We start from the raw sequence: 27,431 nt of genomic DNA on the forward strand, positions 1-27,431 counted from the left end.
GCCTTGGTCACACCAACTTTGCTAGATGAGTAGGCCTAAAAATGGAAACGTTTGAAGTTGAACATACAAAAGTGTCATGAAACGTGTTTTTATTTCATTCATTATACATCAACGAATAAGTATCGTAAACGTATACGTAAAATTGATCTGTGTATTGTTACATTTATTTGCGACAAGTAGAAAAAACATTTTATGATGGAAGGGTGTTTTGATTCGGGGGGGGGGGATAATTTGGGATGCTTTGATTTAATAGCAACATCAAAACTCCCTCTCAACGTGATTTTGTCTTTAAAATAACTTATGGAAACACTATACGAAGGAGCCAAATTTGAGAAACAAGTTGACACCGTGAAATACAAATGGGGAAACAAACAAAAGCTCCATATCTCTAAATAGCAAAAAAAAAGTTGATTCCAAGTTATTAAATTAAGAGTTTAATCATTTCGTTAATTACTAATAAGTAGAATTGGTATAAACGCGAATTTTGTTTATTTTTATTCAAAATATATTTTTAGAGACGATTTAGATAACTTGTATAGATTTGTGGGAATATGGCTCTTGGTTTTTTTGGTATTTTTTGGCATATTTAGGATTCTTTCGGTTTTAGGGACTCCCGAAAAGACTCTAGTTCATTCGACGTTGAAAACTATATCAAAATAGACTCTTTTTCTTTGTCGTTTTGATCAGGAACCATTTATTAGTCTATAATTTTTCACTTTAAGAGTTATTGTATGGAGTTCTTGGTCTTCCAACCGGTTGACCGGCCAAACTACACGTACGACAACAGTACCGTCCGTAGTAAGGGCTGTTGCAATATCGCGCCTTGACTATTAATTCGCATTTTGCGAATAGCGGGTTATCCGTGCAATCCGCTGGGATGAATATCTCTAAAATAATAAAAAAAAAATAATCAGATGGACCGAAACTACAATTTTTTTTCACCATCAATCAAATACTTATACCTTCAATGGCAATAGAGATAGTCGAGGACGCCTGTCCCAAAACGCTGTTAACTTGGCATCGATAAAGCCCACTATCAGTCGCTGTTCCATTGTTGATAATCAAGGTACCATTATCCATGATCGTATAACGATCTCCGTCTTCCAACTGCTCGAGATCGTTTCCGTGGTACCATTTCAATTCAATCGGCATTGCTGGAGGGAAACCTTTGGTGTAACAGTCCAACTGAATGGGACTGCCTGAACGGAAGTTTGGCGTAGCGACTACCACATCAACCGCCACGCTTTCTGAAGATACCGAATATGTCTCAAATGTCGTTAACAAGGAAGATAAGACAAAATGAGAAATGGACAAAAACCGAAACAAGAAGCCACAAATTTGTGCCAAATGTTTTTCAGATCATTCCCAAAAATTGACAAAGAGATAGAGTAAAGATTTTGGTTGTAAAAAATTTGGAATTTTTTGGAAAATATTTAAAAGCAGGATGAAATTAAGGACGTGACTGGAACTGTAAAGATACGTTTTAATTACCCACCACTACCGTCACTAGCATTGCCACCACTTATGACTCCCTGGAAGAAGTTTTCACGCGAAATGTCGCTATCTTCACTCGCTTTCGATTGAAGGTCTCTGGTGGGTCGGCCCGTTCTAGAGTAAATTCTGGTTCTGATTGTGTTCCCGTCTCGGGACGTTGAACTGGAAGAAGCCATCACCCTGGTGGCGTCCCCTTTCTGCACCAGAGTGAGGGAATGCGTTGCCCGGTCTCCTAGACCGTTGTAAGCCTGACACTGATAAACTCCAATGTCTCGAATGCTGACGGTTTTAATCAAGAGCGAGTTATCCGAAAATTGCTGGTACTTCTTGCTACTAAACGGCAACATCTTTTTGCCGAAAAACCAAGAGACACTGGGTTGAGGCGAGCCGATGGCCTTGCAAACCAACAAGGAATTTTGACCCAAGGTAGCGAGCACGACTCGATTGGTCGGCAGAATTTGAGCAGGAACTAGTTACGTCACCAGGATAGTTTGTGTGCAGGTTTTTGTGCGTGCGTTTTAAGGAGAGGCAGGCGTGTAGAAGAATGGGATTTTTTTTCGTGCATGCAATGTGGAAGAGAAAAAATCATGCGGATAAAATTCGTGCATGGACCATTTTCATGGGTGCCCATCTTTGGCCGCTTTATCGGGTCAAAGATGGGTACATGCGTCACATGCCTCAGAGGGTACCATATAGAGTTGAAAAATGAAGTAAGATTAAAAATGGTCGTATTACCGTGTACTACAAGCCGATAGGAACGTGATACTGGTGGACCCATAACTCTGACTCGTACCACGCAAGTGTACACCCCAGAATCGTCGCCGCGGACTTGGCTAATGTACAAGGAACCATCGTCTTGTATAACAATTCTGGGATTGGAGCTACTTTGAATACGAGAATCTCCTTTGGACCACTGAGGTAGATTGATGGCTCCACGGACACGACACCTGATTGTCACGTCAGAACCGGCCACCGTTGGCATCTCTTTCTCCTCCTGGTGTTCTTCTTCAACTGGTTCCCGCGGCGCTTCCGTCGTGGTGGTTGTAGTCGTTGTCGTTGTTGCTTCTAAGAATATTACATGTATTGAAAGCGCTTAAACGCCAAATACTTGCCCTATTAAACACACCTGTTGTAGTTGTTGTGGTAGTTGTTTCTGGTTCTGGTCTTAGAACTATTTCAATCTCTGTAATATTTTAGAAATGTCAAAGTTGACTATTCCCTTAGAAGCGCATTTTAGCTCAACTTAATCTTACCAACTGGTTGTACGCAGATATGCGCGCAACCTCTTAAGCAACATTTCTGATTTCCTCGACAGTCGGCGTCTTCCCTGCAATAATCTTGGCACTCTGCTCTAGCACTTGAGGATGGTTCGTCAGCAACGTACTCGCCATTCTGAGTTGGTGGACATCTTCCAGGTTTATTGGCTAAATTATTGGTTAAATTAGAGGACCTTTCTATCTATTTCTGACAACGAGGTATCGAAAATTATAGTACTTAATCTGCATTCAGGTACAGGTACTGGTTCTCCTTCGGCGTTTCTGGTCACTTCCAAAGCGCAGCGTTGTCCGGGCGGACACGAATAATTCTGCGTTTGATTTAGAATATTTTAATAAAAATTACAATCGAAATAAGCTAGACAGCCTTACTTTGCACGGATTGTAACAACTGCAAGACATAACGCAACCACTAGCGTCATCTCTGTTCTCGTCAATACCGTAAGGACACCACAACTCTCCGCAGTTATTTGGCGGACATCCTCCTGATGCTGGTGGTCTAACTTGAGGCGGAATAACTTCATTTTCAGAGGCTTTGTCAAGGAAGATTATAAAAACTCAAGCAATTTCGCTACAAAGGTCTTACAAGTACTAACCAGGAGAAATTCCGGTACAGAAGCGAATACAAATATCACTAGTCTTGAACCTATTCTTGTTTCCTCCGCAACCGGTGTAAATGAAAGGAAGACAAGTACCAGTTTCTGGATTGTAAAACCATCTGGGATGCTCCTCCGTGCATTTACCTTGGTCCATTGGTCTACGACACACCTCTGTAAGAAATTCGGTTAGCGAAAACCGAAAAATTTGAGCGTATCAGTTTACCTTCGTTGCTGGTTCCTTCCCCGTCTTCCGGTTCAACGATTTCAGTTGGCGGTTTGGCAGGTTCTGGTGGTTTTTCGGGTTCAGGTGTTCTGGGTGGTTCTGGTGCGACGATGTTCTGACAAGTTTTCTCGCAGATTTCCGCCGTATCGAATTTATTTTCATTACCCTCGCAACCCGAGTACCTGAATGCTTGACAACTTCTGGCGACAGCGTCGTAATAATATTTGTCAAAAGTACCCGAGCATGGTCCAGGATCCACAGGCATTAGACATACCTCTACAAGTTATTAGACAACATTAACATCGCGTGACTTTAGGAGAAATCAAATAAAACCTTTTTAAAGGTTACCTTCGGGAGGCAAGGTAGTCACCGGAACCTTTTCTTTCTTACACCTAACTTCGCAACTTTCTTTGTCGTTAAAACGGTTAGCGTTACCCTGACATCCACCAAAAATAAATGACGCGCATTCGTCCCGTTGAGGTATGTAATGCCATTGAGTGAAGTTTCCGCTGCAAGGACCTCGTACTTTTGGTAGTTGGCATACGTCTGACAAAAGGCGTCGATATGAAAATTTGAGTCGCATTTTATTTTGGGCTTTTTTTACCTTGCGAATTAGAGCATTTTTCCTCGCACTCTCCTCTGTTTCTAAATCTATTTCCGTTTCCATCGCAGCCACCATAATAAAACTCTTTACAAACTCCGTCAGTTCCGTCGTAATACCATCGTAGTTCGCTTGCTCTGCAAGGACCAGTTTCTTTTTGCAAGAAGCAGTACTCTAAGGGTGGAATTACATTTGTTATTTCATAGTCTCGTAATGTTATATGTTAAACTTGCCAGTTTTGAACATCCCATCCGGAAGTTCGGTTGATGCTGGTCGTCCACAGCGTGACTCGCATTCCACGTAAGACTGGAAGTTATTTTCATTTCCTCCGCAACCACTGAAATGGAATCGGCGACAAGTACCACTTCCGGCTTCGTAGTACCATCTTTCCCGGAATTCGTAACAGTTTCCGATTTCGTAGGGTAGAAGACAAACGTTTCTTTCACGTGGACCTACAAGAAACATTTTTAATATTATATAGGACAATATTTGATAACCAATTTCTTACGTTCCACAGAAACGAGGCATTTTCTTTCACAATCCTCTCGATTATCGAATCTGTTCTCGTTACCATCACAGCCTCCGTAATAAAATTGTTCGCATCGTCGATTTTCCTCGTTATAATACCATTTAATCGAGAGAGTGGTACACGGTCCCGCGTCCTTCGACAGTCTGCAAATTTCGCGCGTTTCCTCTGATACTGAAAACGTAATTGTGTCTGAAGTCCACGCCAAAATCAAACATCAAGCTGACCAGTTTAAATACCTGTTGGAGGAACTTCGGGCAAATCTTGGCATACTTTCTGACATTGCTCCTTCGAGATGAAGCGGTTTCTGTTTCCTTCGCAGCCAGTGTAGACGAAGTCTCTGCAAGTTTTCTCCGTGTAGTCGTAGTAAACTCGGAGTTGACGCTCCCGGCAATTACCCTCTTGACGCGGAAGGACGCAGACGCTTCTATCTCCTACCGTGGCGCACGTTTGACGGCATTCTTGTTCGTTTTCGAAGTTATTGTCGTTTCCTTTGCACCCACTGTACGTGAATCTCTGGCAGTTGGCCTCCAGTTGGTTGTAGTAGTAGCGAGGATATGTTCCACTGCAAGGTCCAGTCACCAAAGGCTGCTCGCAAGTGTCTTGGGATGAAGTTAAATTTGTATTATTATAGGCATAAAGGCCTTCCCTCCGTAACTGAGTGATTTCCGCTTACCCAAGTTTTCTTTGAGGATGCATGTTTCTTCGCAAATTTCCTTAGTAGAGAATCGGTTATTGTTACCCAAGCACCCACCGTATTCGAAACTCTCACAAGTACTTCGAGAAGCGTCGAAGTACCAGACAGTTTGGTTTTCTTTGCAAGAACCAGCCACTCGAGGAAGAACGCAAGCGTCTGTCGATTACGACTCGTATTAGATGAGTATTGATTTGTATAATTTGTACCAAAAACTTACCGGGACCTTCCGGCGTTACGCAAACACCTTCGCACTCTTCTTGAGTGTTAAACCTATTGCCATTACCGTCACACCCGCCGTACCAGAAACGACTACATCCTCCATACTTCATATCGAAGAACCATTTCACCGTGTAGTTTACGCAAGATCCTTGGTCCTTCTCTAAACTACAAACCTCTATTTGAACAATAGAATAAATAATATTAGATTTCTCTAAAAATAACGCTGAAAAAAATAGCTTCTAACCTCTGGGCACAACGACATCTGGAGCTGGTCTTGGAGGTGCTTCACCGCAACCTTCATTATTCGGTCCCCGAGCTAAAGTAGTTCCATCGGGACAACATTTGAATGGTGAGGTTTCGCAAGGACAACCTCGATATCCTGGACCTCTGGACGCCGTTAAGCCATCCGGACAACAACCAAAGGGTAGTGTGTCGCAAGCGCAACCCTTGTAATTTGGCCCAATAGCGGCGGTTCTTCGATCGGGACAGCATCCGTGGACGGCATAGTCGCATTCGCAGCCTTCTCCATTCGCTCCTCTAGCCGGAGTGATATTGTCTCGGCAACACCCGTATTGCATGGTCGAGCATGGACAGCCTTCGTAGTTGGGACCCCTGGAGACGGTAGTTCCATCGGGACAACAACCGAAGGGCATGACGCTGCACGGGCAACCTTCGTATCTAATTGCGAATTCGTTAAAGTTAGCCAAGGAATTTTGTAAATAGAGGGAGCTCAGTATCGCCCTAGCCTATCAAAATACTAGCGCACCTGGGTCCCTTAGCCGGTGTGACGTTATCACCGCAACAGCCGTACTGCGAAGTTGAGCAGCCGCAACCTTCTTGGTCAGGACCGGAAGCCGGGGTCCTACCATCGCTACAACAGCCGTAAAGCATAATCAAGCAATTGCAACCTTCGAAATTAGGACCCTGAGCCGGATAGTAATTATCTTGACAGCACCCGAATGGATAAGTTTCGCACGTGCAACCATAATACCTTTAGATTTAGAAATAGAGAGAGAAAAAGAGAGCGGAGCCACCGTAAGCCCAAACCACCTATGGACTCTCCAACATGCTTCGTGCTTATTTCCAAGCACCAAAGACGCTTACCTGGGTCCCTTTGCTAGTTGAATACCGTTAGGACAGCAACCAAATTTCGAAGTATGGCAACCGCAACCGGCGTAATTCGGACCATTTGCTTCCGTGATATTATCGGGACAGCAACCGAAACGCGAATAATAACAACACAACAGAAAATTGGGACCTCTCGCGGGGGTAACTTTGTCAGGACAACAACCGTACAACATATTGTTGCATGGAGCCGGTGTGGTAGAGACGAGAGGTTCACATCCTTCCATTTCTGGTCCCGTGGCGGAACTGACACCGTCTTCGCAGCAACCAAATTCGGAAAGAGTGCAATTGTCAGACACGGTTTCGTTTTCGCTGCATCCTTCCATGTTTGGTCCGGTGGCTAACGTAACATTATCGGAACAACAACCGAATTCGGAATCGCTACAATTGAGTGCTTCGCAACCTTCTAAATCGGGACCTAGTGCTAACGTAACGTTGTCCAAACAACAGCCGAATTCGGAAGCCGTGCAGTTGGATTCGCAACCCTCCATGTCAGGACCTAAAGCGAGGGTGACATTATCAGGGCAGCAGCCGAATTCGCTTGAAGTGCAATTGTCTTCTTCGCATCCTGTTTATTGAAATAAACGTAAACCGATAAATGTTAAGGTGCTCCGGTGCAAAGCAGTTTATAAAGAGATACCTAAGAAATCTGGACCTGAAGCAGCGGTAATTGTGTCAGGACAGCAACCGAATTCGGTAAAAGTACAATTATCGCAGCCTTCGTAATCGGGACCTTTAGCGTTTGTAACATTATCTTGACAACAACCGAAGAAGGATTCGGTGCAATTCAAACTTAATCCACTTCCCTCTTCACAATTCGATCCATCTTCATCCTCCGCTTCCGTTACTTCATCAGGGCAACATCCGAACGTGGAATTGGCGCAAGATGCTAGAACAGTTTCGTTCATAGGACATCCCAAATTATTGGGACCTGTGGCGGCGGTAATTTCATCAGGACAGCACCCATGGGTGGTCAAAGTGCAATCTTCCCCGGATCCGAATTCTTCTTCGCATCCAGCAAAATCTTCGCCTTCCGCAGCAGTGACATTGTCAGGACAACATCCAAAGGTACTCAACTCACAACCGGATACGGGGATGTTTTCGCAACCTGTGAAATTGGCGCCTATTGCTGGAACAACGCCATCGGGGCAACAACCATACAGACTTTCCTCGCAATCAACAACCTCTGGGCAATCTTCACCCTCGCTGGTTCTGGACGGAGTGACTCCGTCTGGACAACAGCCAAATTCGGTGTCGTTGCAGCTTCTAATTGGCGGACATCCTTTCCTGTTCGAATTTCGTGAAATATTACCTTATTTTTTAAGAACACGCCGGGAAAAATTCAAATCTTACTTGAAACTTCCCATGGCTGGAGTTACTCCGTCAACACAGCACCCAAATTCTGTGTCGTGACACGTTTCACCTTCGGGTATTTTGGGTGGTGCGCATCCGGCAAAATTGGGCCCTGCTTTGGTTACACCATCAGGACAACAACCGTGTGGTGTTTCCTTACATCCACCGATAGAAATCAGACCATCTGAAAAGTTCAACAATGTCAATAATGATATTTTACAAGTAACAAGAAAACAAAAGTATTTACCCTCGTCGCAAGGCTCAATGTTGCAAGTATCTTTATCCATCGGTTTAAGCCCTGGGTCACAGTTCTTACCCTCGATGACTTCTTCGTCTTGAATGCATAGAATTGGTCGAGTCTTGTAGCCTCCTCCGCAAGCCGCCGTACACTAAACATTACAACCTTTAATATAACTATTTATTAGAAACTTAATAAACTAGCGATTAAAACTAACCCTTCCATAAGGACCCGTAAACCATTGTCCTTCGCAAGGTGGACCAGTACAATTTTGATGTATGGGCATTTTCTTACTGGGGTCGCAACTCGTTTCGGGTACTTTCTTCAACGTATCTCCTTGCCATTCACCACAGAAAACCACCCGCGTTTGAACCCCTAAACCACATTTGGCAGAACACTACGCAAACGGTAAATTTCCGTCATTTCAATCCAATTTTAGAAGCGAAACGTTAACCTTACTTGACTCCATTCTGAAGAGTGCCACATCGCGTTACATTCGGTTCTTTCCGATTCGGGACATTCTTGGGTCAAACTGGGAGTCTTTTTCGGGTCGCACAAATTGCCAGGAAAGAGTTTACCTTCCTCGGTTGAGCAGAAAATTTCACGAGATTCTAAAAACAGGCCGCAAGTACCGGAACACTGAATCGAAAGTATGAATACCATATATTGCTGAGCTGTTTTGATAAAACTTAAGTAAAATTAATGATGAAGTAATTACCCCTGACCAAGGAGTCGTTATCCATTCGACTCCTTCGCAAGGACCGGAAGTGCATGTTTGAGTTTCTGGCGGTTTTGCACCGATTAATCTTTCGCACTCTGAATCGTCAACAGTCTCGCCTTCATCTTTGCTTCCACCACCACTACCCTCATCTTCGCCTAAATCCAATTCTTTTTCAGGTTCTTCAGGTTTTTGCTCGTCTTTCTGGGGTACTTCTTCCGGTTTAACTTTGCACGTTACCTTCCTCGTTTGGACTCCTTCCCCGCATGGTTTGTTGCACTACAATTTGGCTCTTTTAAACTTTAAACCTTATAAGTCTGGCTTATTTAAGACTTACCGCTGACCAAGGGCCAGTAACCCATTCGGGACATCCTTTTTGTTCCAACTCGCATTCTTGAACGTAATCCGGTCTTCTCCCAATACTGTCGCAAACTTGGGGTGGTACTATCACGGATACGTTTCCCTCTTTCTTTTCTACGCAGGAGACCATTCGAAATTGTCTGCCCTTGACCCCGGTTCCGCAACCTCCGGCTCCTAAACATTCCATCCAGTCACCCGTTTCCCATCTATAGAAAAATATCAATTGAAACGTGTTATTGTTATTTACAAAAGTTATTTGTCGTGGACACTAACACGGCGTTGCAAGGTACATCTCCACACACTCTTTCGACGTCCGGTCGTTGATTGGGGTCGCATAGATTAGGATCAACAGTTTCGTAATCGGAGGCTCTGGCACAAGCTATGGCCCTCCTTTGAACAGCTGCGTGGTCAAAATTTAACGTTAGATGGTACTCGGGGAAAGGGTTAGTTGCCAAGTCATACCTCCTCCGCAAGTAACTGGACATGGTTCAAATTCCCCACCAGTCCACGTATATCTATCTGGCGTTTGTCTACCGGTAACACCTTTGGGAATGGAGTACTCGTAAACAATTCCTTGATTCTTTTCCTGGTACAATAACTAAACAACCGTAGAATATGTTAATTTTTATGTGAAGTACTCGTATCATTACCAATTACCTACCACTATATACAATGGTTCCGTAGTAGGTCCTAGTGCAGAAAGTTTCTCCGGTTCCAAAGCCGCGGACGCCTTCCTTTCGTAATGGAAAAGGGTTCCAGCGAACTTCTTATCTTGAGGATAATCTATTTTCCAATCTCCATTCAAGTAGTACTGATTCTCCAAGTTTCTGACGGCCAAGTAATTGTTAGTTGGTAGTTTCTCTTCGATTCTAACATTAGTGGCTCCCGATGGTATTAATATGATGTCGTTGTAACCTTTATATCAATTACATTTGGTGTTGCATTCAGTTTTTCCTCCTTGAGGTTTTGTTATTCGCGTGGTACCGTTACTAACCCACTTTCATGCTGTCATGATCAAAGACACCTTCGAGAGTATCGCAAGAACTACCGTCTCCTCCGCACTCCCTGCATTTATCCTCTTTGGCTTCGGAACCCAGTATCATGTCGCAACCTACGGGCTATGAATGGTTGAACTTTTGGTCAGTATCATTGAAAAAATCAAATGATAGTATAATCATTACCATACAAACGCCTTCGACGCAAACATCTAAAGAACCATCGCGACATCGCGTCCCGTCTGTGACCTTCTTATCGTGACGATAGTAGAATCGTTCGCCCTTGGGTCTACAGTTTAGTTCGCACGGATTCGCCGCTAAGAATTTCATTAAAGTTAATTACGACTCCTTTTTAATATTTCTAATAATCTTAATTTAAGTACCTTTGGTATACGGAAACCAACTGTAATATTTGCCTTCAAATGGCAGCGTATTAAACCTGGCACACTGTTGTTCCCTAAAATCTCTCGTACCTTCGGGACAGTCCTTAAAGTTTACCCAAATAAAGCGTATAAAACCACATTTTATGAAGAAATGTAATGTGCCTTATACGTTTTAATACCTGAATGTTACACGAAAAATATCTTTTGGCTGGTCCAACACACGAATGACTACCGTCTGATCTACAGTTAATAGTAATGAAGTTGTATTCGTGATCTATATTTTATTAGGTATTATATGTCTAAGACATTAAGAATAACGTTCATATTATAATAACTAATAATTTATTATATTGCACCGAGTTAAGCCTAAATAGATAGATTCATAAGTAATTTTTTTGATAATTTTATCAAGAAACTTTTGGGGCCATCAAAAATTGAGATCTGATGTTTATTAACTAATTAATTATGACATAATGTCGGCGCCAATACCACAGAGAAATGATTTTAAGAACTAATCGAAAGCTTGAACCGGAAATATAAATAAAGCAAAAATAAGTCAACGGATAACGAAATGTGTTTACGCTTTGACTTGTTATCTCCTAAACTTGTCTCTATAAGACAAAAAGTGACACTTTAAAGATGTCCAACCCTGAATAAGTACGGTATTCTGGATGAGCTTTCGATAAAAACTGTTCCCTTATAAGTCCTCCCAGCTGCAACTAGTCCTCTCTGAGAAGAAGAATATCCTTCTTTGAGCGGCCTGACTCGGTCTTAACTATCACTAAAAAGATCGTTATAAACGATTTGACCATTCTACGACAATAAACGCTAGTCCAATTTGCAGCAAAGTCTGAGTCAACCAATAACGCGTCGTAGCTTCGTACTTAGCGCAAATTCCGACTGGAACCCCCTAACTCCAAAAATCCCCTCAATTTAGTAAACAGAAATAATTCTGTCACCCGCGTTCAAAGAAAAATTTATCTGGTAATCGGAGACTTTCTCCAAATCTTTCTCGGCGGTGTTCCAATTTCTACACCAGTTTTTTGTAAAAAAAAAAAAAAGAAAGTTTCCAGAAATTTGACTCGGAGGAGATGGTTCGTTTTCGTTTTGGGTATCTGTTTTGTTTCCCCCGGAATGCCTGCCTGCTCGCTAGCTACTTGTGTTTTTATTTATTTTTTTTTAGGATTTTTTAGTGATAGCATAAATAACATAGTAGCAATAAGTATGACATTGTGTAATGCTAAATTTCTCGTGAAAAGTTGTTCCCACGATGCGGAGTTTTGGGATGGAGAAGAATAAAACCATATTAATAGACCATTGGATTAATTCCAGTAGAGATGCAATTACACCACAGGGGAGGGAGGTCACCTTCTTGGGTTATTTACCTCGCACCATGAAGCACCGCTAGAGGCAGTGCGTTTGGGCTGGTGTTGCCTCAAGGTGGTGGCCCCGCCCCTGTGTGATGGTTTCTCTGCCAAGTAAGTAATGGAATGGTCTATTATTGGATGGTGTTCATATCTATTGTCTCTACCTCGCCATGGATCGCTTCCTTGAAAGTTTTGACAATTTTTTTACTCGAAAACTCAACGTATTTGATTGAATGTCATATTTATTGTTATACGTTACGTTTTGGGTGGGTAAAAGACAAAAAGGTTTAGGACCTGACATCCATGCACATTCTGGCCTGGTAGGCTACTCCACCCCCGCAGCTTCTGGAACACTCGCTGGCTTCCGAAAATGGACCCCATTCTCCGGAATCGAGTGAAGGGTCATGAGGACCCACCGTAAAGTTTTGATGGAAGAAATGACCGTAGTGCTGACGTTTGTGCCGTTCGTGGCGAACTTTCTGGAACGAAATAGAACATTATCAAGAAGGAAATGAGTTTGACGGCCTTCGCTATTCCAAAATAACTGGCGAAAAAAAATATGCATATATCTAGAAGTATTCTTTGCCTAAAATTTGCATATTTCATTATAGTTTGAAACATTGTTTAGTAATTATTACAACGTAAATCTGGGGATTGGAAACTTTTAAACCCTTAAAATATTTACAAATCGGATATGAAATCCTTTTTAAAATCGCATCGTGTTGAGTTTGAGTGGAATCCTTAATTTATCTATCCCTAGCTTAATATTATTAATGAAAAACCTGAAATACTCGAAGATCAACCCTTTAGTTACCACGTTATTTGACAATAATACGATTACGATTCTCATTCTAAAATTAGCTACATATTGTCATATATAACCAAATCCGTAATAAGCTGCTGAAACTTGAACTGGCTTGCTTCAACCGGCCTGATATTAATCGGATTAAGCAAGTTTTTTCTTTTCTTTTGACAAAATATACGTAAGAAAATATCATATACGGATGGAATAAGCCCAAAAACCGGTAATGTACAAGTTAAATTTCATCCTTCTCGTTTAAAACAATAGAAACCACTGTCATAGACTCATCAGGGTCGCGGCGAGTTCATACAACCCCTCCGCTCGGATTTTAAATCGCAGTTTCATTCTCAAATCGAGCGGAATTTATTGGTACATTTCTTAATTTTATTTAACGTCTCGTCGCTGGATAATGTACATTACATTTTCGTCTGGCAATGGTTCGGAACCAGGCGAGAATGAGGTGGTACTCTTAGACCTTTTTGACGCGGATAAAGTGCCCCGTTTTGACCCGGCTTTGCCCGTTTTAAAAGTGGCATCTTTTACTTAAACCGTTGCTTGTACTGGCGTTTTAACGTCGAAATGATGGATGGACCTTTGAAAGTTCATCGCCTGCAGCACCGGCCGGCTTTAGTCTTAGTCTTTAGACGGGAATTGGGAATACATAGACCCATGCATTAAGGCGAGGCGGGATCGCTCTATGAACCTCGAAAATTAAGACCCCATCTGGGAAAAGGCCGCCCGCCATCGTCAATGAGCTTGTTTTTTAAATAAGGGAGGATGTTCGTGGGTGCCACCACTTTTATTTAATCTTTTTTTCAAGAAAAATCAAGACGCTGACGAAGAATTAATGATTCTTATACTACAAACTCGCCGAAAGTTATAAATGATTTCTATGAAGTTTTTCTAAGAAAAAAGATTCCAAGACGCGTGGTTAAAGTTTAAAATATTTAAATATCAAGAGTGAGTCACAATTGTCGATTTAATTTTGAATCGATTCGGGAGATAAGTTCCCCCCCCCCCCCAAAGTTGTTTGGTATGTCAAACCGTGCTTCGAGCAAGGCTATATATGGGCCAGATTTGATGAAGTGGGCTCTGGTAAATACCTTAAAATGGTCCCAGGGATATTGATGGGAAAGTTTGGTCAGGGATAAGCTGGAAAAGTCAGGGATTTTCAATTTTAAAATTTCGTCCTAACCCTGTTCAAAAGATACCACTTTTTTATCATTTTACAAACATTAAAAAAACAACAATCTTCAGAGTTTTGAGAATGTTTAAAATAAATTAAAAATTATTATAAATGATAAGAGTATTAACAAACTCACGTGGTGTGGTGAAACTTCATCGGCTATCGTTCCTCCAAAAATGAATAAGATCGAGGCCAAAGATACGCTCCTATATTAATAAGAAAGTGTAAGACTGTTGTATACATAAAAACAATAAATTAAGGGTGAAAACGTATAATCTTAAATAATACAACAACAACACGATATCGCCGAGTAATTGGCTTATTAGTCCATCTGTCAAACTAGAAGCAATAAAGTGAAAGTTGAGTACGACAGCGTCCCAAGACCCACTTCTGTCTCTTAGTTGTCATTGGTTCTGTTTACACGGACACTCTTAACATAATTAATAGTTTTATTTCCCGCCTTGGCAACGTGACTAATAAAAAAAGCAATTTCTTGTTGGTAATAAACGGAGTGAATAGACCAGGGAAAAAAGGCGCGAAATATAATAGAGAGTTAAGACGTGTGGGAGAAATTGTGGATGGTGTGACGTTGGGCGGTGTCCCCGTGGGGTCGGACAAATCGAGTAAAATCCCGTATCGTATTTACCTTTATACTGAAACAGGGTTCGTACGGAACCTGGATAAGTCAGGGATATGGAAAATAGGAGCATAAGTCAGGGATTTAAAAAAAATTCCTAAAAGGTCAGGGATATGTCAGGGATTTCGTTTGGTATATCAAACCATGCTTCGACCAATGCTAAATATGAGACAGGTGTGATGAAGTGGGCTCTAGTAAACACCTTAAAATGGTCAAGGATATTGCCAAAATTTGGTCAGGGATAACCTGGAAAAGTCAGGGATTTTGTAAGTAAAAATTTCGTACGAACCCTGTGAAAACATTTCTTACTGGGATGAATGATGGTATACGAAATATTTGGTTCATGTCCGACCCCATAGGGTTCCCCGTAGTCGTTATACTTTGAAAAGGGTGACGATGAAGGCTCGTGGCATTGACACCCAAGAATAATAACCTTTATTATCAACTCATAACCAGAAATAAGCCTGGACTATATTATATTATCCCTTTTAGCCAGATATAATTGAAATCTATGAATATAAAATGTCGTTGAAACCAAATAAAAAAAACCATGCTCAGACTGTCTCTTGTTCAGAATAGAATACACTGAGTAATGAGGTGATTTATAAGTAGAGAATTCCTTTTTTTAGAATGTGGGGGAGTTTTGAAATGAAATATAGCATTGTTTTGGGTTAACACGTGGGGGACTTACTCGTCGGGATGTTAAGGAGAGAGACACTGCTGTGGAAGGAATCGGTTTCCGGCTCAATCTAATAATAAATTCTATAACCCAGACGAGACTGGTTGTGTTATAGGTCTAATTCTTAACTGTAAATTTCAAACCCACGTAATTTGTAGTGCACTGATGCCAGACAAGGACAGTGAACTAGTTTAGTACAATTTAATTAATCCTGATGAGTAATCCTGACTTAAACCCCAGGTTTTTAATTATATTTGTCGTTACAAAGGAACAAAATTAAATCCATTTTATATTGCCTTCCATCTCGATTTTCGGCGTATGCGCTCTAGACGCTTTGGGTCCAGAGAGTGCGCAGAGACGGCCATGGGTCAACCCCATTCTGTGTCTCGATACTAAAGGTTGCCTACCCCCTTTTAATATTAAAATTTATTTTAAACCATTTCATCTCCTCTTTAAACTCTGTATAGCGAATTGATCAAGGCGAGTATCAAGCATTCAGGCTGTCATTTATCATAAAAAAAAAGAATAATAGATTCGGAGTTTTTGCATAATAATAAGTTCGATACGTGGTCCCCCATTGTAACTAAATACATCTAGGCGATTCTCTTTTGCGAAATACTTGGATGAATAGAGTCCGGTTTCTCTCACGGTAGGGGGTATCGGGCTGCTAAGTTTAACGTCCTGATGGATGCCAAGGGTGGCCCCCAATCCCGATGGGTCCCCGAGTACCCTCTCACCCCGATTCAAATCGATAATAAGCGTTTCCGACAGAGTTCGAAAAATGTTTGACCCCGCGTGGCCGCGTCTAAGCAAGAATATAAAACCACACGACCCCGAACTGGTGGTAATACGCACCCGATGATATAAACTCCCTTTTTTGGGCTTTATGCCTCCCCTGCTTCTATTATAACTTCATTGTATTTCTCTATACCCATTGAGGGGCTTAGTCAGAGATCATCCGCGTGTCGTTGAAAAGAACCGAATTTTATACAACCATTACGTATACGATGGTGTGCTAATTTGATCCCTGATGGAAAGAAGTAGAAGCATAAGTTCATAAGATATGTTCACCATAAGTTTGTCTCTGGTTACAAACTGGAGCTTGTCATGAAGTGAGTGAGGTAGGTCAGAGATTCGAGATAAAGAGACGCCTGGTGCGTGAGGCGTTGTCAAAGGCTTAGTAATGCAGTCTAAGATGGTAGTCCTGCAAAATTAACCACCGAGTGTAGGACTTCAATTCTCGCTTGTCGTTCTTCCTCGAACTAGCTCGAGCTGGAAGTAGTAGTATAGGTAGTGTCATACTTATGGAACGTATCTTATAAACTTATGATACAGCTACTAGGAATAATTGTGGTCAGGGTTAGCTGAAGAAAATACTAGGAATTGATCGGTAATATAAATATAGTGTTCCGTTGAAACGGAACGGATCCAGTAAATAAGCACACAAAAGGTCAAAAACAGTTTCTCTCCATAGGATTAACATGGGTTTACCTTATTTATAAGGGTTATAACTCTTAATTATATAAGAGATACAGGAAAAGTGATAGCCCCCCCCTTTTGAACGATACTAAATGCAATATTCGGGATACCTTAATAATTAAACTAATTTTCTTTATCATAATCGCATTAAAAAAGTTAAAATTGCAGTAGTTTCTAATATCCCCTATGGGTAAATAAGCTATGATAAAAAATACATCAAAGGATAGCGACATTTCGTCGCCTCAGTTACGTAATTTAGCTTTTTTATTTCATTATTACTGGGCACATCATTCCATCTCCATCCTTTTATGGTATCCCTATAGGTATCTGCGAAAGGGGAGGAATGATAATGCAGCAAACCTCCCAAACGTTATAATATCAATTAGGATTTCCAATTCTTCTTTTCTTTTCTTTAACGTCTTAACACAATCGTGGCGGTGTTGAAAAATAATCTTAACCGGTTCTTTAATAATAATAAAAAAAAATAAAATATAACGAAAGGTGTTTTAATTTATTTTTATTTTTAATTTGATACCTAGGAGCGGTAATGCCTTAAATACATAGAAGCGCCGCTTATATACCACCTGAATTAATTCACTATATAAAATAGAAGCGGTTCTAGAAGAAAAACCGCTGTCAAAAATGTTTTTTTAATGTTTTTTTATTAATTTTTATGATAGGGTAGTTGTTAACAACACGTTTTTTTTTCTTTTTTTTTAATTTTAATTCTTCTTTTATACAAAATCTTTTTAAGGCATTATTATTTCGTGATAAATAATTAAACAAGACTGACTGGCATAGAGCTCTTCCTTAGTTCAAGTTTTGAAACGTGAATGCCCATCTTTTATTTTTTTTTTTTATTTAAAATGGGAAATTGAGAGGCGTAGAAATATGTAAATTACCTTGTGATATTCGTGATTTTTGAATTTTGGGTGTTGCCGGATTTGGGCGTTTTTATGTAATTATTATCTTATATTTTTTGTAACAAGGTATGCATTCTTTAAAATGATAGTCGAATTTTGTGGGAAGAGCTAGATTAATCATTATATATGAGGAAGTATAGAATGATTTACTTAAAGTATTAATATTTGTCCTTTAGAAAAATATTTGAACTACGGTTAGGGTTCAAATTTCAAACATTGATACTGGAATTGAATTGAACTAAGAAAAAAAGTGTTAGTTGGGGTCAAATTGTTCTTATAGTTGGGACAATTTGATCGTGTTACATACCAAATATCTCTGGAATTTAAGGGACAAGCTGAATTAAATTGAACTAAGAAAATACTCCATGGTAAGGGTTAGTTGGGGTCAACTTGTTCTTATAGTTAGGACAATTTGATCGTGTTACATACCAAATATCTCTGGAATTTAAGGGACAAGCTGAATTAAATTGAACTAAGAAAATACTCCATGGTAAGGGTTAGTTGGGGTCAACTTGTTCTTATAGTTAGGACAATTTGATCGTGTTACATACCAAATATCTCTGGAATTTAAGGGACAAGCTTTCCAATTAAACAAATTATATATAATAATCAAATTGTGATTCATCTTGGCCCATTAATACAATCATTGTTTGAAAAAGAATAATAATTCTGACATTCCAAACGTACTCTTGAGAACCCCAAGGGTACACTTTGCACTCTGCAGCATGCATTGACACTTTTGGTATATTATAAAATAATTAGTCGAATTTGGACGAATTTGTTGCGGTGCGCGGTTTGCCTTCTAATTTCGCTAAGGGTATCGGGTGATAAGAAAACGTGTATCTTAATTTTCTTTTGTATGATTTTAGTAATTATTCAATTATCTTCGGGCGCATTTTCTGTGTTTTTTTTTTCTCTTCTTTCCCAAACGGGTACCTCTCAGAGTCAGATAGTCCTTTAAGGAACCTCCGAATGACCCCCAAGGTGACCTTTCGCGCTAGAAGAAAGATCATCTGGGAGCTTCTTCAAATTTTCTTCTCGAATATAATCCCGTAACAGCTTTCTGGTTAATCATTTGGCTCGGGAAAGTTTAGACTTAAAAAAAATCGCGTTTCTCGATTCGCACGATTCCGATATATTTTTTCTATTTTATTTTATTAGCTCTCCCTCGCATTTATTTCATGTTTTCTTTAACCTCGACCAGATTTCTTTGGGGGTTTTTCGGCATTATGAAATACCAGGAGCCTCTCTCACTCGGTTTTTGTAATAAAATTTCGCGCGTTTTTTTCTCTTTTTCTTGTTCAAGGAGGAAGTATTCAATATTGTTTTACGAGTTTTCTTTAGTATATATTTTTGGGAAAGAGAAATTATTCAGAAATGGTTTGGATCCTTTTCCTTTTTAAGTTTATGAGTCTTGTATTTATGCAAATTAAAGCACCTTGTTTGGGAGTCCATATCTCCGTAAACTAAATGTTGTAGACCCCCTGCATGTTCTTTAACCCTTTCCACTCAGTTTCACCCAAAAAAGAACAGTGCTCCTTTTAATTTAATGCAGATTTATCGGAAACACCATTTATTTATTTATTTCAAGGTTATAAAACTAAAATATCTTCTTTTAACTATGAAATTAATTTATTTTTTCCTTGTAAATTTTGTTTAGATGGTGATATGTCATTGGAACGTTATTCAAAGGTGTCTTTTCCGATGAATTCAAACTTTTTCCGACCCCTGTCACAAAAGTAAAATTAGGTAGGTGGCAATTTTCTCTATCCAACCCTGACGGTAATTGACAAAGTGTAGAGAAGTTGGAGATCTATTTTATCCCTAAACTATAAACCCAGAGGCGTTTTTGTAACATTCATTCACCATGCACATTCGTGTAACATTTTTGAGGTTTGCAAAGGACGAGGGGCTAACCACTCGTAATCATTTTAGCACTGTCAAAGGCAGTCGTACTCGTAATCGTTTTAGTACACTCAAACCTACAGCTGTGTACACCGATTAGGCTAAGTGATAGTCCCCTCGGGCAACAGACGAAAGAATCAAGTCGTTCTCTTTAATCTTTTTAGCTAACTTGACCTTGCCGTCTATAACATTGAATTATACCTAACTTCTATTCATTTTTCCTAACAAAAACATTCCCTAAACGTCAGGAACGTCTGACACAAGAAGTCAACGTTGCTATAAGGTGATTTGTCTAATACGTACACCTGTTTTTTGGGGGTCACCACACCAAAAAAAAAAATAGGCCTAGTGGTCTTAGTTTTTCAATGGCAAGGAGACCACCCGGGGAAACGAAAACTTCACCAATCTGTAGAAACTAAACCACACTCGATAATCGTTTAACACGTTGAGAAAGTAATTTCTTGATCTTTGAAAAGTCAGACCCCGAATAGATTATTTTATTAGTTCGCTGATCGTGCGTTAGCGGCTTCATTTCAAACGAATCAACTGGGCTTGTGTTTTGTTGAATCGTAAGGAAAGGAAAAGGGGCCCTTTAACTCGTTTTACTACACTCTCAACAGACGATTAAATAACTAGCTAGGCCTCCCTCGCGCCAGTTAAGAATGCAACGAGGCTTTAACATTGGACTTGAACGTTACTTTACGGGTATGTACCGTTTGGTTCAGTGTTGAAGTCTGCGAAATGGTCTAGAGACTGACTGACTGACTATCTTGGTCACGATGATGCCAAATGGAGCTAAGAGAATCTTACCCATCTTCACGCGCGTCTTCGTTCTCAAATGGAAGGTGAAAGTGTAAAGTATTAAGAGGATACAGTGTGTCATCCTTCTTCTATAATACCCTTCTGATTTTATTTATTTATTGAAACTCAGAGAAAAACCATTATTATTTTGAATATTTTCACTTGTTCTTGTTTGAGATAAACTTTTACCCTCTCTTTAAGATCCGATTCAACTTCAATCATTGAATTATTGTCCCTATCCCTAGACTGTAAGAAAACAGAGTATACCCCCTATGGAGTATCTTTTATAAAACTAAGTATTAATCTTTTTGAAATCAGGCAGATTCATCTCCTTGGGGGTTTCGAAGGATTATTTTTAAATAAAAAAGAAAGAAATACATCATATCAAAACCCACAAGAAGTTGAATGACTGAACGTCAAATTAATCCGTGACTTCATGCTACATTTTTAATCTGATAATTTCGGGTAGTAGCGAATTTGCGGGATGGTTTGTTTCTCTTTACTTAAGTATCGTGTGAGAAAGGTTAAGTACCTGACGATTAAATTCCAGAGATTTCAGTTGAACCTTTTTTATTATTATTATTATTTCAAGAGAAATACAGAAAAAGAGCTATTTTGCGAAATACCCCTATAAAGTCCCAGACAGAGAATGAGTATGAAAGAAATACGATATAAAATGAAAATGTACAATCAGCTATTTTGGTTCTATTTTATGGGCATGGTGGTGAAACTAGATCCTGTTTTAGTGGGTTTTTTTTACTTTCTTCGAGCCGGCCATGAATTGGTAAAAAAAAAATTATGGCATTACTTATAACGAGAACGATCGAAGTCTACAGAACATTCTTTTGATTCATGCCGTTTTATTTACGACCAAGAAAGTTGTCTACATCAGGTAAAACTTATATATAGAAAACGAAGTATACGATATTGATATTGTTATTTCCGGTGTCAAGAGTTCATTGTGAATTGCCATATACCATTGATATGAGGTTAAACGGAACATTCAATTGATTGTGTATGTGAAGTTGTGAACCCAAAGACGATGCTTCAAAGTTATCGGTCCACCAAACTTCTTATTTTTAGAGCGTCTTTGTTGTACACATACCCATCAATGTTCTTCCTCAAGAATGTAGTCAACCCATCAGACTTTATTTTACCCCTGACCGTTGGTCGAAAAGGGAGTGGTCGATTAGCCATTGTCCAATTTAAGAACCACGTGGACTGTCATTGAAAGTTTTATGCTTCCAAAATAGGCCAAAGAAGCCTAAATCTCTCTACATATATATTTATTTTATAACTATAACTGGGTCAAACTAAGTTTAATCTCGATATAGAAAGAAGCTCGAGATCGTACGATCAATTAATAGGATATTTGATACGGTCAAGGAAAATGTGTTTTCTATCTTTTGATATTCAATTCTGCAGCTATATCTCAATTTAGGCCTACTTTACAATGAAGAAAGGAAGGGTATACGAGGCGAGCGCGTTCGCCTTATCTTTTCTTTTTATATATTATAAAGTTTTCTAAAGCTTAAAAGATGATTATCCGAGGCCGGACGGATATACGCGACACCAAAATCAAGGACGTAACAATAACGGAATAGATGCATTTTCCTACTAAGGCTGCAATGCTGACTCCCCGACAAGAAAATCATTTTTGATATTTCAATTTTCATCTTTTTATTCCAAAATTCGTCCTCAGACACTCGTAGTTCATACTCGAAAGTAGATTATTATTATTCCATTGCTGGTTTTTAGATAAAAAGAATGATGAGTTTTTCGGGCATTATGGAACCTAATAATTACCATAAGTTTATAAGATTTGTTCCATAAGTATGACACTCCCTATGCTTCGTAATGCTAGAGACTTACAGCTCGAGCTAGTTCGAGGGAGAACGACAGAAGCGAGAATTGAAGTCCTACACTCGGTGGTTAATTTTGCATAGCTTCCATCTTCCTATTTAGTCTGTAATAAGCCTTTCACATCGCCTCACCAGGCGTCGCTTTACCTCGAATCTATGACCTACCTCCCTCACTTCATGACAAGCTCCAGTTTGTAACCCGTGACAAACTTATGTAACATATCTTATGAACTTATGTAATTACTGAATTTCCATTGTTCTAGATGCGGGTTCAGATCTACCATAGAATTTGTAGCTTTACTACGGCAAATATTTCAATTTATGTTTCGAGTTCTTATTCAAAGGAATGTTCGTTTCTCTTCTAATCATGGCCTTCAGTCTCTGAACAGTTCAAAGAATTTTACTTTTTTAAGGCCTATTCCGTTTCAGGGGCTATTAACCTTTCCTCTACTATACTATACTTATAGATACATATACAGGGTGTTTTTGAAAGGTCCATCACAAATTAAGGAGCGTGATTATTGGACCAAACTGAGTGAAACGTATCAAAGAACATGGGGTCTACAACATTTAGTTTCGGAGATATGGCCCCCCAAACATTTGCCCCAAAAACGAAAAAATATCCCAAAATGTGGAGTAAGGGTTATTGCCATTACCCAACTTGTTTCGAAGTCATAGAGAATTTCAATAGCCTTGAATTTGAGAAACACTAATGTAACTTTAGATAGCAGAAGGGTATAAATGGGTAGAAGTACGCGTACGGCGGTAATGTAAAGCTAATACCAAGTGTCATAGTGTTTTAACATTTCTCAGCACCCAGTAAAATGGTTGTGATTGAAGGTTGAGTTTGTTCATTACGTTAGTGTTTGATGTGTCACAGAGAAAACGCCATGATACGATCCCAATGTAAATGTATTTTTTATTAGTTCTTCATTCTTAATCTGTAACAAATAACTACTACAAGAATTGTTCAAAGTGTTCACCACCCGCGTTAAGGCAAACTTGAACACGCCTTACAAACGATTCCCTAACACGTTGCAAAATGCCTGGAGTATCGCGAATAGTTTGACAGGCATTAACGATTCGTCGACGAAGCTCTTCCACATCAGGTACTTCACTCTGATAAACTATGTCCTTCAAGTGGCCCCAAAGGTAGAAATCGCACGGGTTAAGGTCGGGTGATCGAGCAGGCCATTTCACGGGTCCACCTCGACCTATCCACCGAAAAGAGAACGTCGCGTTAAGGTGAGCTCGGACAGCGAGACTGAAATGTGGTGGTGCACCGTCATGCATGAACTACATTCTGCGCACCAAACCTAAGGGCACGTCGTCAAGTAATTCCGGTAAAACGTCTTGTAAGAATTGTAGGTACGCCTCACCGTTTAACCTGGGCTGTAGAAAATAAGATCCAATTAAATTGTCACCTACAATACCGCACCACACGTTTAAACTAAATTGTACTTGGTGAGATTTAACGAGCGTTGCGTGAGGGTTTCTTTGGGACCATTGATGCTTATTATGCAGGTTAATAATACCATCTTGCGAAAAATTAGCTTCGTCTGTGACTAACAGACTACGCGGGAAATCAATGGCGTTTATCAATGCGTCGTGGGTAGTCCGCGGAATTCAAACCTTGAACCTTTTGAAAATGGTAAGAATGAAACTGGTGACTTTTGAGGATTTTCCACACGAGCACGTGACCAACGCCTAATCGCTTACTCACCTGGCGGGTACTTGCTTCTGGTTCGTCCTCGAAAATAGTAAGGACTCTGGGACTTCTTGCCCTCTAGGTTGAGGTCCACCATTTTACTGGGTGCTGAGAAATCTTAAAACACTATGACACTTGGCATTAGCTTTACATTACCGCCGTACGCGTACTTCTACCCATTTATACCCTTCTGCTATCTAAAGTTACAGTAGTGTTTCTCAAATTCAAGGCTATTGAAATTGTCTATGACTTCGAAACAAGTTGGGTAATGGCAATAACCCTTACTCCACATTTTGGGATATTTTCTCGTTTTTGGGGCAAATGTTTGGGGGGCCATATCTCCGAAACTAAATGTTGTAGACCCCATGTTCTTTGGTACTTTCCGCTCAGTTTGGTCCCATAAACACGCCCCTTAATTTGTGATGGACTTTTCAGAAACACCCTGTATATAGCTAAACTGTTTTTTGTTGAATCGATTTAGGATATGTACGCCTTTTCCAAGCTCTTTTAACCCCTGAGGACCCCTTTTTTAACCAAAAGAAATTCGACTGTTTTCTTGAAGGGGGTATAAAATATGGTTCAGGATACCTTGATATACATACCAAGGTATCCTGACCATCAGCAATAGCGTAGACGGGTGGCCCAGGTATGGATGGTATACCTATATAAAGGCAGACACAATGAATGCATTTTTCGCACGGAAACTTTAGAAGTAGTTTTATCTCTCTCTCTCTTTCTCAATTTTCTGTTGGCCCTTTTGGTATGTATGTATGTATGTATCGGAAGATGGTTGGGTGGTTTGGTTTCGAAAGAAAAATGAAACTTAGGCTATGGTTGAGATTTCAAAGTTCAGAAATATACATTTTCAATATGTTATTAAAGTATTATTGGTGAAATAAAATGGCGTTGTAATTTGAATACATTTCTGTATTTGCGTTATAAAGATGGGTTATGTTATCTTTAGAGCCAGAACCTGGTATGGTTCAGTTTGAATCAGTTTTCTCTACTTTACAAGAATAGTGGCAACTCATTGCAGGACAATTAACGAACTGGAAACCTTTAACCTCTCTATTGGGTTACTGGACTTTGGTTTTATTTTCGATTTGTTTTAATGAAGTTTCTTCTTAGGAACATGATTAAAATGATGACGAACGAAATATTTAAGCATTACTTGGAAATATTTAAGCATTACTTGGAAATATCAATTCTAAAGTAACTCGATACCGACTAATAAAACGTAATCAGCAATATTTGAATATCGGTTAGAATAATTTAACGTAATCTGTACGCAATTAGTTCCTTAATGACTTTTGTACAGTCGAAGCTACGAGCTATTACATCTAAGAGATTAATTAGTAATTAAAATTAGAAGTTACTAACCTGAGGTAAAATCCGCGCTTCATCTTTTTTATTTGTTGAAAAAACACTTTTTCTTCTTCTTTCCTTTCTTAAGCAATCCAAATAACATTCACATTTATTTGAACTATCATTTGGAACGAATTGCGAGTTTTACCGCAACTTCACCAATAAAACTCGCGAACAAATGTTGTAATTAATTTTTAGTCCCTTATAGTTTATGGTCCATGACTGAAAACTGACAACGGATAATTATAACTGGTCAAAAATAAAAACTGGATTCGTCTTCTAGATAAAATTTCACTTCTCGGACACGGGTCTGACTCGGTCGCTTGTAGCAGCAGGGAGGGTACGACGACGATGATTGTGGAAGACCGTAGGTCTGTTAGACTGTTCTTCCTCAGGCAGGGTCTATGGTACTGTCTATGCCGGCGTATTTTTTCCTTATCCCTGCCTGCACTAGTGACTAGAAGATCCAAATTCCTTTTTTCTCCCCTCTAGATTTTCTCCACCTAAGCTAATTCATCCCCATACCCCAAGCTCGTTCGTCGTTCGGAAAAGTGGTCTTCCGAAGAGACCCCCCTCTCATTGCTAAAAATCTTCTATCCCCTCACTTGCTGCCTTGCTTATCCTTATTCATTCTCATTCTCTGATATATTAGCATTTAACTACAACAGAGTGAACGGATAGGATCTTTACGTAACCCTAACACACTCTTTATTGAAGAGAGACTGTTTGTTGTACAGTTTAAAGAATGATAGTTGGAGGATTTCGGATCCGGATCGTTTTACTGTTGCAATCACTTAAAACCTATTTATTGTGTCTATTTTAGGACATTGTTTAATTAATAATGTCAATTAGATGCGGCGTACGTTTCTAATTAAAATCTATTAAGGGATGGGTTAAGCCTATATACGGATAAAGCCTTCGTCCTTTTTTTTTCGGCAACTAAAATGTGGATGCAGTTTTCGCTTATTTACTGATTGTTCTAACCCCAAATATTTAGAATCGTCAGGCCAATCACGACTTGCTTAGCCAATCGGACGTACACCTTCCCCCACTAGCCTTACACTCCATAAAGCTTGCCGCCGCCATTTTGAGGGAAAGTGTAGGAAAGAATTAAGAATATTTGAGGTTAACTCGCGATTCACTTTCTTTTTACCAAGAAGAGGTGGTTTACCTTTAGCTAATATAGAAATTTAAAGTGTAATTGAGAGTTTAGACATAATGAGATGTACTTCCGTTCCAAAGTTCAAAGAATATTCCGGTATTTTCTGTTTTTCCCCCTAACTAATTACCTCAATGTAAAAACCAGTGTCACTGACACTTTAATTAAAAGTCCAATGAATTAAACGGGAAATGGATCATTAGTTCTCGAAACTCTAGAATAAAATTACTTTATCTTTAACTACTTTTTTTTACTCAATACTACGATTAGTAAAGGCAAAATTGTCCTAATTCGTTCGATTGGAATTAGCCAAATCTCCATCACCAATTGGGAGGATGAAATTTCTGTAAAATGATACTTTGGTTTGATAATTTTTTTATTCATCTCTTTTTCAAAGTTATCATTCCGCAGATAGGGTTTTTTTTAACCCAAAATACCATATTGGATTCTATGGGAAAATATTTCTTCAATCTCAGTGGCCTCCAATATTATCAGCTATCTTATTAATTTTTAAAAAGCTTTCCCAGAACCTCCTTTTCATCTTATTAATTATATAAAAAAAGATAGATTTGTTTTTCGACTAATAAATTTATATCCAAGTTACGAATGACATTTTCTTCGTTTTTTATCAAGTCGCCACAAATTCCAGATTCCAAAACTTTTAAATTATATAGTACAGGCCTCTTTAATTCTTCAATGTGTTTGGAACTTTTCAGTTGTATATATTTTGAAAATTTAATTATACGTATTGGT

At 39.5% G+C, this 27,431-nt stretch overlaps 2 protein-coding genes across 5 annotated transcripts in view; one reads left to right on the forward strand and one right to left on the reverse strand.

The window, feature by feature from the left end:
* Nucleotides 1–27,431, forward strand: part of LOC149717682 (uncharacterized) — a 43,905-nt gene that overhangs the window by 493 nt on the left and 15,981 nt on the right. The window contains exon 2 of the mRNA XM_089834706.1: nt 19,539–19,627. The gene's annotated coding sequence lies outside the window, so the exon portion shown is untranslated. The remainder of the gene's footprint in view (nt 1–19,538; nt 19,628–27,431) is intronic.
* Ppn (proteoglycan-like sulfated glycoprotein papilin) lies at nt 73–26,035 on the reverse strand. Of its 4 annotated transcripts, none has more exons than XM_089840536.1 (36): nt 25,535–26,035; nt 14,297–14,366; nt 12,467–12,651; nt 10,985–11,045; nt 10,806–10,908; nt 10,609–10,739; nt 10,422–10,545; nt 10,089–10,342; nt 9,890–10,025; nt 9,701–9,827; nt 9,405–9,633; nt 9,068–9,346; nt 8,809–8,988; nt 8,567–8,746; nt 8,359–8,500; nt 8,112–8,295; nt 7,399–8,045; nt 6,738–7,326; nt 6,400–6,624; nt 5,878–6,311; nt 5,632–5,808; nt 5,394–5,570; nt 4,957–5,319; nt 4,700–4,891; nt 4,425–4,643; nt 4,195–4,365; nt 3,939–4,136; nt 3,591–3,866; nt 3,365–3,538; nt 3,141–3,286; nt 2,989–3,079; nt 2,748–2,918; nt 2,621–2,677; nt 2,230–2,559; nt 963–1,247; nt 73–887 (listed from the first exon to the last, which is right to left on the reverse strand). In XM_089840536.1, exons 1-36 carry the CDS (start codon nt 25,555–25,557, stop codon nt 718–720), a joined length of 7,500 nt encoding a protein of 2,499 aa, XP_089696662.1. In that variant the 5' UTR covers nt 25,558–26,035; the 3' UTR covers nt 73–717. The 4 variants fall into 4 exon arrangements, with proteins under 4 accessions (XP_089696662.1, XP_089696661.1, XP_089696663.1 ...); XM_089840535.1 differs by having other exon boundaries at nt 3,141–3,301; nt 25,535–26,034; XM_089840537.1 differs by having other exon boundaries at nt 3,141–3,301; nt 6,400–6,504; nt 25,535–26,033.

The sequence above is a fragment of the Phalangium opilio genome, unplaced genomic scaffold, assembly GCF_054372755.1.
Source record: "Phalangium opilio isolate 3A_F unplaced genomic scaffold, DU_Popi_V2 ptg000003l_1, whole genome shotgun sequence".
In the NCBI taxonomy this organism is placed as follows: Eukaryota; Metazoa; Arthropoda; class Arachnida; order Opiliones; family Phalangiidae; genus Phalangium; species Phalangium opilio.

Coding starts and splice junctions, on each gene's coding strand:
- Ppn (XM_089840535.1), bottom strand. CDS start 25,557: ATGAAGCGCGGATTTTACCTCAG. Junction 6,312..6,399: donor ACACCGGCTAAGGGACCCAG/GTGCGCTAGTAT, acceptor ATTCGCAATTAG/ATACGAAGGTTGCCCGTGCA. Junction 3,302..3,364: donor CTGTACCGGAATTTCTCCTG/GTTAGTACTTGT, acceptor TCCTTGACAAAG/CCTCTGAAAATGAAGTTATT.